At 45.3% G+C, this 12,774-nt stretch overlaps 1 protein-coding gene across 1 annotated transcript in view; it reads right to left on the bottom strand.

Annotated features, from left to right (window-relative positions):
* LOC147111508 (uncharacterized) overlaps window positions 1–7,995 on the bottom strand; it is a 77,545-nt gene extending 69,550 nt beyond the window's left edge. The window contains exons 1-2 of the mRNA XM_085999893.1: window positions 7,934–7,995; window positions 7,350–7,428 (exon numbers count right to left, since the gene is read on the bottom strand). Of these exons, the coding sequence (XP_085856019.1) occupies window positions 7,350–7,428; window positions 7,934–7,995 (141 nt within the window). The remainder of the gene's footprint in view (window positions 1–7,349; window positions 7,429–7,933) is intronic.
* Window positions 7,996–12,774: the final 4,779 nt, after the last annotated feature.

The following is a 12,774-nucleotide window of genomic DNA, read 5'->3' as shown; positions in this document are numbered from 1 at the left end:
ACAATTTAATATGGATACAGAATGGATAACAAACATTTTCAACAGTGAGTATATTTTCAATTTAGAAAAAATTAAAAACTTCTTCCCTGTTGTGTGATTCTATGGCCCCGATATTTACTGGGGCGGGTTCCGTGAGCATGGGGAGGGCGGGGGGTGTGGGTGGGGGGGGGGGGAAGGAGCTTTAACTCCACAGTGTGGGTCTTTTCTTTCTATAATGTTCCTTGCCCGGAAGCCAGCCTGTTTGACAGGCTTGGCTCCCTGTCGGGCGAGGAATGCTCTGGAGGATGCCGCAGCACCAAGCCCAGGTAGGGAGCCTGCAGCTGCGTTAGTGATAGTGGGGGAGGGTGGGGTTCTGGATCTTGGGGACGAGGTGATCCCCAATCCCCCGGAGGGGGGAAGTTGGATCGGGGGGCATCCCTTATCCTGGGAGAGTCCGATCCCTGATCCCGGGGGTCCAATCTGGGGGAGTTTCGATGATGGACAGGGAAGCTTTTAAGCTTGGTGGGCCCAAAGGAAGCACTCCTGCTCCTCTTGGCCCACAAGCAATGCTGTAAAGGCACTTACCTTTTCCCCTCAGCCTTCTTCACCCCCTTTCAGCTGCCGGGTTAAATCTGGAAGACAGGTTAAATATGAGGCACACAGCCTCATTATAATGGGGGAGAAATTCCCCTCCTTTGCGCCTCCCGTGGAGGGCGCTAATGGGGCACAAAGGCCTTTTCGCCCAGCCTCGCCCTGACCCCGCCTCCTGCCAAATTGGGCAGGAGGTTAACGGCGGTGTTACCGGGTTACGCCCCGTTCTCCTGTGCCTGGAGATCATGATGTCATCTCCGGGCGCATCGCCCTTGTAACACACCGGGACAAAAACTCCCCTTCGCCCGCTGCAGCAGTGCCGGGCAATGGCAGTGACTGCTACAGGGGATGCGAGCAGGGCAGCCGGCCACCAGCGGAGCGCCATTTAAAGCTGAGGTGGCCGGCCGCCTTGAAAAAAATGTTGGATTTTTAAAAACTTGTTTTTTGCGCCTCCGGACGCGGGGTCCGTGCTGCGATCGGTCAGCCCGGCACGCTGCTTGAGTGCCCGGCTGATCGCACGGCACCCCCGCTCCCCTGTGGTCCAGGCAAGTTTTAAAAAAAGCTGCAGATTTTGCAGCATGGGACCCTTCACTTTAATTCAGGGACGAGACTGTTGTGTATTGTGAATGTTGTATTTGAATTGTTCCACATAGCTTACCATAGTTGTGATGTGCAATGTACTATGGGAAATAGAGTGCATTAAGTGAGAGATTCTTCTGAAAGTAAAGATGGCTGTTTACTGAACTCTGTCTCCTGTGTACTCTTTTAATTGTTATACAAGCAAGGTTATTAACCTCTTGAGATATAACAAAAGTGGCGACGAGGACGTCTGAACTTACGTGGACTTGAGGAAGGGGAGGAAAAGCAGTGAGTAAATCGGGAAGGACATTTATACAACTGTGAAACGATCTGTGAATTGAAGCACTAAATAACTGATAGTTATTTTAGTTGAGTTCAACATTGGAAGGATCCTTAGTGAATGATAATTAGGAGCCTGAGAGAAGGAAAATGGCTGGAATTATCGGTAACATTGAACCGTTTGATGAGAATTTCGAACAATGCAGCTCATACACAGAACGATTTGAATACTTCACACAAGCAAATGACATTGGAGGGAACAAAGTAGTACCTACATTGTTAAGTGTGATGGGACCAAAGACTTTCAATCTTTTGTGTACTTTAGTGCATCCAGATAAACCAGGGACTAAACAATATAGCGAAATTGTGGAGATACTAAAAGGGCATTTTTCACCCAAACCCTTAGTTATAGCTGAGAGGTTTAGGTTCCACAGGCGCAACCAGGAAGAAGGAGAAACAGTGACCATGTTTGTAGCTGCACTAAAAAGACTATCAGAGCACTGTGAGTTTAATGACGTACTAAATGATACTATAAGAGACAGGCTAGTGTGTGGTATGAGAACTGAAGCCATACAGAAGAGACTATTAACGGAGAGTAATCTGACTCTACAAAAGGCCATTGAAATCAGTATTTCCATGGAATTGGCAGCTAAGGAAGCTCAACAGTTGGGTGCAACAGAAAAAGTGCACAAAGTAAGAACAGAGAGCCAAGGGCCATGCTTCCATTGTGGCAAAACGGGGCATCTTGCGTCTGCATGTTGGTGTGTGGACATGGATTGCCACAGCTGTGGTAAAAAGGGACATATTCAGCGCGCATGCAGAAATAAAAAGGACACAGAGAAAACGTCAAAGAAGGAAGGAAGAAAAAAAACATTCAGACAAAAGATAAAGAAGCATGTCCGCTCTGTGGAACAGGACAAAACAGAGGCAAGTGACACTTCAGAGGAGGAACTATCACTGAACGTGCTGACTGTAGCTGGGGATTTGCATGGCTACTGGGTCGCACCCTTGCTAGAGGGGCCGCCTGTGCAAATGCAGATCGATACCGGGGCAGCAGTATCTCTGATGCCAGAGACAGTCTACAAAAAGACATTAAAGCACCTTCCACTTCAGCCAGTTAACCTAGCGTTAAAGACATATACCGATGAAAGAGTAACTGTGAGAGGTATCATTGAGTTCACAGTTCAGTTGAATGGACAAACTAGGAAGTTACCACTCTACGTAGTTAAAGGAGACTACCCCTCCCTGCTGGGACGTTCGTGGATGGAGAGAATAAAATTAGACTGGTCATCAGTCTATATGATGTCACACAATGATCCAGGCTTATCCGCCATCTTAAAGAAACATGCAGAAGTCTTTAATGGAGAACTGGGTAGCATGAAAGATATTACTGTGAAGCTTCGTATTAAGCAGGATAGCAAACCCAAGTTCATGAAGGCATAACCCGTACCTTATGCCATCAGACCAAAAGTCGAGGCTGACTTAGAAGCCCTAGTTGAAAGCGGAGTACTAGAACCAGTCAGCATGAGTGAATGGGCAACGCCCATCGTACCAGTGCTCAAGAAAGGGGGTGGAGTTAGGATATGTGGAGATTTTAAAGTAACTGTTAACCCTGTATTGTCAGTGGAGCAATATCCGCTTCCCCATATTGATGATTTGTTTATGGGACTTGCTGGGGGCCAGAAGTTTAGCACAATCGACCTCTGTCAAGCCTACCTGCAAATGCATGTGGATGAACAGTCACGAGAAATGCTGACTATTGTGATGCACAAGGGCCTGTTTAGGTATCGTCGACTTCCTTTCGGAATTATATCAGCTCCAGCGCTTTTCCAACGTGCTATGGACCAGATCCTTAGTGGATTGCCTGGAGTCCCGTGCTACTTAGATGATATCTTAGTTACTGGGTGTGATGCCCAAGACCATCTGCGTAACTTGGACGCAACGCTACAGAGACTGAGGGATTATGGACTCAGAGTTCACAGGGATAAATGCGATTTTTTTCAGGCATCAGTTGAGTACCTCGGTCATGTGATCGATGCCACAGGCCTTCACAAGGCACCATCCAAGATCAAGGCAATCGTGGATGCCCCAGCACCTGAAAATATCAGCCAGCTGTGCTCTTTTCTAAGGTTACTGAACTACTATGGACGGTTCATACCGAACCTAGCCTCAATGCTGAGGCCGCTGCATTGGTTGCTATGTAAAGACAAGAAGTGGGAATGGAGTAACAAGTGCCAGGAGGCGTTCATGACAGCAAAGGACACGCTTCTGAAGTCAGAGGTTTTGACACATTTTAACCCTTCATTACCAATACAGTTAGCTTGCGATGCATCATCATATGGTGTGGGAGTGGTCGTTTTTCATATCATGCCAAACGGAGAAGAGAAGCCGATAGCATTCGCATCTAGGACTTTGAACAGAGCTGAAACTAACTACGTCCAAATAGAACGAGAAGCACTGTGCATCGTTTTTGGCGTTCGCAATTTTCACCAATATTTGTACGGGAGACAGTTCACCCTACTAACAGATCACCGACCTCCCACGACCATCTTCGGGCCACATACAGGTATTCCGTCACTTGCTGTGAGCAGAATACCAAGGTGGGCGCTGCTGTTGTCTGCACACACATTTGACATTAGATATCGCAAGTCTGACCTGCACAGCAATGCCGATGGTCTTTCCAGGTTGCTGCTGCCTGTCACCAAGCATGGACATCTGCTATTTTAGGCAGGTGGAAAACGTGCCTGTTACTTCGACACAGGTCCGACAAAACACCAGAAACGACCCAGTGTTGTCTGCAGTGCTGGACATTATCGTCAGGGGTAAGTTTGACAGCAATGACCCAAGCCTGAAACCATATCTGTTAAGGAGAAACGAACTGTCGGTGCAGTCTGGATGTTTGCTGTGGGGGAGGAGAATGGTTATTCCCCCATCACTACGGAAACCAGTGTTACAGCAATTACACTCCAGACACTGCGGAATGGTTCGTATGAAAGAAATAGCGAGGAGCTACTTCTGGTGGCCGGGTATGGATGGACAGATTGAGGACAAAGCTAAAACCTGTTCCTCATGTCAGAGAGTTCGTAATGTGCCACAGCTTGCACCTCTTCACCCCTGGGACTTTCCGGAGGAAGCATGGCACCGCATTCATGTAGACTTTGCAGGTCCATTCAAGGAGAGAATGTTCCTGGTGGCTGTTGACGCGCACAGTAAGTGGCCAGAGGTTGTTATAATGAGGTCCACCACTGCTGAGAAGACCATCGAGAAGTTAGGTGAGGTGTTCAGCCAATTTGAATCTCCGATGCAACTTGTCTCAGACAACCCACAGTGGGTGTCACAAGAAATGGCTACATTCCTGCAGGTGAATGGCGTACAACATATCAGGGCTGCACCATACCACCCTGTGACCAATGGTGTAGCTGAGAGGTTTGTTCAGACCATGAAACACCCTCTAAAGGCATCGCAAGGCCAGGGAATGCTTCATCAGCGCCTGAATAGTTTCCTGTTGAGTTACAGGAACACACCACATGCGACCACAAAAGCATCACCTGCCACTCTACTGCTCAAAAGAGAGCTACGAACCAACTTCAACCTGCTGAAACCACCAAAGGTGAAAGACGTGGTACAGTATCAGCAGGACAAGCAGATCGAACGACGTGAAAAACGCTCCAAAGACAGAGTCTTCAGTCCAGGTGAACATATGTTGGCACGGAACTACAGTGGTGGACCTAAGTGGGTTCCTGCTACTGTCATTGCACAGACTGGTCCAGTATCCTACACTGTACAGACACCCAAGGACATTATCTGGAAGAGACACACCGATCAGCTTCTACGAAGTGCAGCAACACCCACTGAACCACCAACAGCAGTTTATCTGCCATTGGGTGACGCTGTGGGTCATTCGCCTTCTACACCGAGAGGCTCACCTTCTGAGGAAGCAGCCGCTTCTGCCCCTATCTCTGCAGCAAGGGAGACCTGTATACAGGCACCCCAGCCGCCTAAACCTGTGGTGACATCACCTGTGAGAGACAATGAACTAGAGAGCCAGGTTGACCACCGGTATCCTACCAGAGAGCGGCGGGTCCCTATACGTATGAACTTATAGTTCAGAGACTTACCCTTTATCTGGGGCAGAATAATCCCCATGGGTATAACAGGTTATTGTGTTTTAAAAATTTTGTGTTTCTATTGGGACATCTAATGTAAGAGGGGAGGAGATGTTGTGTATTTTGAATATTGTATTTGAATTGTTCCACATAGCTTACCGTAGTTGTGATGTGCAATGCACTATGGGAAATAGAGTTCATTAAGTGAGAGATTCTTCTGGAAGTAAAGATGGCTGTTAACTGAACTCTGTCTTCTGTACTCTTTTAATTGTTACACAAGCAAGGTTATTAACCTCTTGAGATATAACAGAGCCCCTGCAATGCAGCAGCACTATGCATCCCCAGTACATGGTGCTGCTGAGCCCTGCGGCCCAGGTCATGGCCTTCCCCCCATCTTGCACTCCAAGAAGGAAGGGGAATGCTTGATTTAGTGCGCTACTTCCCTCTTGGAGCAAAAAATGGGAACTTCAGAGAGGCTGGAAGAGGTTAGCGCGGCGCTAACTTTTCCAGCTTGTCTGATTAAGCGCCTCAAACGGGGCTCGAGGGGAATTTCTAGCCCAATATTTAAATGGCCCGCACCCCCCCCCTCCTGTCTTGCCTCCGTTAAAATCGGATGTGTTGGAGGCAGGATGGGGTCGGGTTGCAAATTAAAAAAATTCTAACATCCCACCTGACCTCAACCCACCCATTTTTTGTGGTTAAAATTAAGATATACTATCTGGCCAGATGTAAATCTAGATGTTCTGACTGGGTCCACCCAATTAACAGGTCCAAATCAGGCCAACACGGCCAGAAAATTGGCCTAGTCCTGTCATGTCGAGTCTACATCCGCTTTGTGTCACATGTAATTTCCGTAGGGTGGGAATCATTAGTTGTGGAAGTGACCATATCAAACCGGGTGGGAACTTTCTTGAAATATACATTTGGGGGCAGCAACATCCTGCACTCTGGTATGCAGGATGTTAGTTCCCAGTGATGCCTACGTGACATGGACATTCAGTTTTGCTATGGAATTAGCTGGAAGCAGTAATCAATTTAAACATCACTGTAAGTAAATTAAATCAACAGTTTTAAAGCCAATTCTTAGCCATCTTTCCTCTGTTTCCTTTTTCCCTGCTGGCATTTAATTTACATGAATCTTTGTGCTAATTGTTCAGGTTTTTCTTTTACTTTTTTTGCCCCCAGTACCATTATCCCACGAATAGGTTTTCAACTGGGAATATCTCTATTTGATTGGATTGGAAGAATAAGGGAGAACCAATAGCGGAACGCCAGGCAGATCAGACTGTACAAGAGCTGCTCTATACCTTTCCACTGGTACCTACCCAGCTGCACCTGTAAACAAAGGTGAATCTATCACATTTTAGCAGATAATTAGTGCAGGCAAGGGCTCGTATTTGCAAAGGTAACTGAGATAGTGGACTCAGTGGCACCACCAGAATATGTGAATGCGTCACTCTCCAAGACATTGGGTGCTTCCTCACCCAAACACACTGGCCTAGAAATTCAGCTTGTTTTTCTGGTGCTAAATGGCCTTATAGCCTTTCAATATGGTGGGCAGGAGAGGAATGCTCATTATGAGATGGAAGTGCGCTGCCCGCCACGTAGCTGCATTGGCATCAGGAGCGCCCATCCAGATCCAGCAGAGCATGTTATTTACATTAGGGTCCTGTGCTCCTTGCAGTCTCTGTTTTCGATATTGATATGCCCCAGCGCATTGCTAGCCATGTGCTAATCATGCACAGCAACACGTGGCGCTAACCAGCAGGAAGGAGCATTCACCAGTGATATTTAAAGGGATCATGCAGCACTTACAGGTTGCTGGTTTGTCATTTCAGGCTGCTGGTTAACTTCTGGATGTTTCTTGGTGTGTTTCATCACTCTGGAAAGTTCACTTTGTGGAACGAGAGCAAGATTTTGCTGTTATTGCACTGTTGTTGACTGCCTCAGAGATAGTTTGGCTGCAGTCATGGGCCGTTTGGTAGGCCTGCCTTGGGGTTGGAGGATGACGTGAGTAGCAAGGAAAATAGCAGAGAACATGAGCAGCTACTACAAGAGGAAGGAGGAGGAGGGCACTGCGCAGGAGGCCACATCCACAGCAGATGTAAAGGGAACACTTTTCCTACATTAGCTTTACTCAGGAGCAATGCCTGAGATGATTATGCTTGATTAAGGAGTCTATCACCGAGCTATGTCACCTGCTGCAACCATAACCCAACCCTTGCACCAAAGCATGTACAACACTGCCTGTGGCTGTCAAGGTGATCGTGGCCCTCAACTTTTATGCCACCAGCTCTTTTAAGGCTGCAGCAGGTGACATCAGTGACACGTCACAGTTCATAGTACACCACTGCATCACGGAGGTCACTGAGGCTTGCTACACCAAGAGGATCACTTACATCTCCTTCCCTATGGACAGAGCATCGTGCAGCTCTGTGCCCGGTGTCCTGGCAGCAGTCATGACAATTTCATCCTGTGCTAGTCCTCTGTGCCAGCTTTATTCCAACCAGGCCGTAAAATTAAAGGCTGGCTACTGGGCAACAAGGGCTACCCCCTCTGGAGATGGCTCATGACTCCTGTCAATAACCCATGCACAGCTGCATAACAAGCCTACAATGAGAGCCATGCCACCACCAGACATGTACCCGAACAGTTCATCGATATGTTCAAGCAAGACTTCTGCTGCCTGGATGTTCTGGAGGAGGTTTGTAGTACACTCCTGAGCATCCAGATTTGTCAATAACCTTCGATGTGCAACCAGAGTACACTCCCCTTTAAGAGATGCTGGCTGCCTTTAAGTGACATCAGAAACATCTGATATACAACCCGCCCGATAGGCATGCAGCCAATGAGCAACGTGGATAGTGCCGGCTGCATGCCTGCATGATTGAATTGATCAGGCAGCACGAATATTGCATGTTGCTTTAGTCTACGTTATCAGGTGGATGCAGTGCGCGTCCTGTCTCCTGGACGCTGGTTTCCGGGTGCAATCGGCTTTCTAGGCCAGAAAACTATGCTTTCAGTGGTACTGCATGAAAGAAGCCATGCTGGGGCAATCAGCAGCTAGCATAACTTGATCAGCCACATCCATGAAGATGCCACCAATTATATCTGTAGGAATGGTTGCAGCTACATGGAGATGATCATGGCCCAGAAATTCGGGTCGGGGGCTTCCCGCGGGTGCAAGCCCCCGACCTGCACTTACCTTGCGCGCCGGTAGTTGAGCTCTGGGCTCCCGTGGAATTCCGCTCCGGGGCCTGGCCCAGTTGCCGGCGCGCTGTGCTTGCATGTTCCGGGGCGTAGTTAGTGCGATGCGTCCCCTGGGATCACGTGAGCCATGGGCAGCCAATCGGAGGAGGGAAAAGCCCATTCATAAGATTGACAGGAAGACCTGTCTAAACTTATGAATACTCCGGCCCCAAAATAGTAGTAAACCTTCAAATAAATTTTAAAAAAGCATCACACTTTTTAAATAAACTATAAATTACATTAAATAACTATTTTAAACAATAATTTAAATTTTTGAAAAAAATAATTTTATAAAAAAACGGGGCTAAAAATAAACTTACCTTGCTTTAAAGTATTTAAAACTAATAAACCTGTGGAAAAAATGTTTTAATTTTAATTAATTGACCACTTACCTTTTAAAATGCAGGCCTTATGCCTAGTTTTTACATTTCTAAAATCTAAAGACTTACCCTTACGGAAAGACCTGTAAAAAAAACGTAAGTTCAAAGCGCACGTGCAGACTCCCGCGCGCACACGTTCAACCTCTGAACCCCTTCGTTCAGAGGAACGGAAGTGCCGGTTTCCCGCGCATGCGCAGTGCATGCAAGAAACCGGCACTTCCATCGGGTCCACGCATGAGTACCCTGTACGTACTCACGTGTTGGGACCCGATTTTCTGGGCCATTGTCTTCATATGATCTGGGTCAGCAGAGAATGCTGACTGCAGAGCTGGGTTATCTGTGCTAAGACATTTACAGCTAACATGCAACATAGAGCTGGTGCAGTCAATAGAAGAAAAAGAGAAAGAACGTGCCGATGTCCCAAAATGTTTCACAGCCAATTACTTTTGAAGTGTAGTTACTGTTATGTAGCCAAATATGGAAGCCAACTGGCACACAGTAAGGACCCAGAAAGAGCAAATCAATGAATGATCAGGTAATCTGCCTTTGGTAGTGCTCCTTGAAAGATAAATGTTGACCCGAACACTAGCAGAACCCCCTGCTCTTCTGTGAATGTTATTATAGGATTCTTTTATGACCTTCTGAACAGGCAGATGGGATCTTTGTTTGACATGTTAACCAAAAGACGATTTAAGAACTCCAGTTACAGTAATGGTCAGCTGAGGCCTTTACCCTACCTCTACTTCTTTCTAGGTATGCTGCAATGCTGACCTATTGGAATGATGCCATCCCACACTCCATGCAACTAACTCTTTTAGCAACCTTCAATCATGGGGTCAGGTGCTGGGCTGCACTATTTGCCTGCAGATTCATGGCTACACCTAGGTTTTCTTGCCCTTCATTTTTGCCTGTCACTTCTTAGTTCCCTCCCCCTTCAGCTTTGGCAAAACGTCATCGAATGTTGCAGCACACAAGAAGGCTATTGAGCTCACTATGCCTGTCACGGCTCTCTGAAAGAGCTATCCACTTAGTTCCATTACCTAATGGTTCCATATACCCTTTTAATATTTTCTTTTTCAAATATTTATCTACTTCTCTTTAAAAACTGGTATAGATTTTGTTTCCAGCACCTCATTCCATCTAGTAGAGCATTCCATATCTTAACAACTGTGTTAAAAACATCCGCGCCTCTCCCTTTGTTCTTTTAGTCTTAAATTTATACCTTCACGTCCCTAATAAGTGGAATTATTTTTTTTCCTGTAAAACCTTCTTAGAATGATTGACATTTTTGTCATGTTGCTTCATAACCGTCATTGTTCTCGTTATAAAAGCTCTGTTTTCTTTAGTTTCTCCTCATAACTAAACTCTTCCTGCCCTGGTATTACCGTGGGAAATCTCTGAAGCACCATCACCATGGCCTACAAATCTTTTAAAATTACGATCGACAAAAATGGCCGCAATATTTGAGCCGCAACCTAACCAATGAATTATATAAGCTTAGCATTACTTTGTTTTTGTACTCTAGGATCCCATATTTTTAAAAAAATATATATTTATCAACTTGAAATCAATAAAATGGAAATTGGACAAGTTCGACAGTGGGCGAACACCCAGGTGTCCAAGTTGAAAATTGTTTCCAATTAAAGTTAAAGTGACAGAGTAAGGTCTCCAAAATTCGGAAAGCCTTTGGAAAGGACTAAAAAGGCCTTTCAACCTATTAGCAATCTTTAAAAAGAATAAAAGAGTAGACACTCAAGGGATCAGATACCCAAATCTTTAAAAATGAGAGCGTAACTTGATAATCTATTTAAAAAAACATATTGGGTCCTGGTTTATAAATAAAGTACAAAACTACCAATCTTTGACAACTCAACAGAATTGTTCAAATTTTTGTCAAGAAAATCAAAATTCTTAACATTAACTTCCAATTGCCAAACTGAGCTAATTAATGAAAGGCTTACTGTTTACAGTCTTTGCTGCAAAACATCAAAAGCTTAACATTTTAACGAACTTTTAGCTCAGAGCTTTTTTTTTAAACATGTGTGAAAACACTTGCTTCAAAACACTGCCCTTTAATGTAATTTATTTTACAAAGTCTTTCTGTGGCAAAAATGGTCAAAAAATCCCAGCATATGAATCCTACATCACCTCTGCTTGGACCCCCTGTAAATTCACTATTACAGCTGCTAACGTAAGTTCACTGGACAAAAGTATCAGCTGTTAGGTTCTTGTCCCTCCAGCAAGCATTTCTTCTGATCCATTGAAAAATATCTTTAGTAATGTCTATGAACTTATTTCTACCTTCTCTTCCATTGTGATAATACAGTTACTAGCTCTCCTTTGGAGCAAGTTGACCGCTTGCAAGGAAAATAAAAGTGGACTGTAAAAGCTTGTACAAGTGTGTGAAAAGGAAAAGATTAGTGAAGACAAATGTAGGTCCCTTACAGTCAGGAACGGGAGAATTTATAATGGGGAACAAGGAAGTGGGGGAGCAATTAAACAAATACTTTGCTTCTGTCTGCATGGAAGAGGACACAAATAACTTCCCAGAAATGCTAGGGAACCAAGGGTCTAGTGGGAAGAAGGAATTAAAGGAAAATAGTATTAGTAAAAAAATAGTGCTGGAGAAATTAATGAGACTGAAAGCTGATAAATCCCCAGGGCCTGATAATCTGCATCCCAGAGTACTAAAAGAGGTAGCCATGGAAATAATGGATGCACTGGTCGGCATCTTCCAAAATTCTATAGATTATGGAACAGTTCCTGCAGATTGAGGGTGGCAAATGTAACCCCACTATTTAAAAAAAGAGGGAGAGAGAAAACAGGGCACTACAGACCAGTTAGCCTAATATCAGTAGTAGGGAAAATGCTAGTGTCTATTATGAAGGCTTTGATAACAGGACACTTAGAAAATATCAACGGGATTAGACAAAGTCAACATGGATTTATGAAAGGGAAATTGTGTTTGACAAACCTACTAGAGCTTGTTGAGGATGTAACTGGTAGAATAGATAAGGGAGAACCAATGGATGTAGGGTATTTGGATTTTCAGAAGTCCTTTGATAAAGTAAATTAAAGCACATGGGATTGGGGGTAATATACTGGCATGGCTTGAAAATTGGTTAACAGACAGGAAACAGAGAGTAGGAATAAATGGGTCTTTTTTCGGGTGGCAGGCGGTGTGATTATTGGGGTACTGCAGGGATCAGTGCTTGGGCTCCAGCTATTCACAATGGGCCAGAAATTCCAGAACGGGGCTTGCAGCGCGTGCAAGCCCCGTATTTGCACTTACCCCGCGCTCCTGCCGATCAGCTCCAGGGACGCCTGCACTTGCAGAAACTGAAAGAAGAATCCCGGGCAGCGTATGACGTCACGCCGCCCAGGAGTGCAGCCAGCGCGGAGCCAGGAGCGTGCAGTGTAAGTGAGACACGCCCCTTGAGGTCTCAGTTTCACTGGACACGCCCCCAATGTTTCTGTCAAGCTGCTTTGCTTTTTTACATGCAAAGCAGCAGTTTAAATAGGTTTTTGGAAGTTTTTTGAAGATTTTGGTAACTTTTATAAACTTTTTAAAATGTTTACATTATTTTGAGTAATCTGAAGTAGTTTTAAAG

The sequence above is a fragment of the Somniosus microcephalus genome, chromosome 10, assembly GCF_052327205.1.
Source record: "Somniosus microcephalus isolate GS21.2 chromosome 10, FLI_Smic_1.0, whole genome shotgun sequence".
Lineage (NCBI taxonomy): Eukaryota > Metazoa > Chordata > Chondrichthyes > Squaliformes > Somniosidae > Somniosus > Somniosus microcephalus.
Note: the sequence above shows the minus strand (reverse complement) of the source record. Positions and strands in the feature narration are given on the sequence as shown.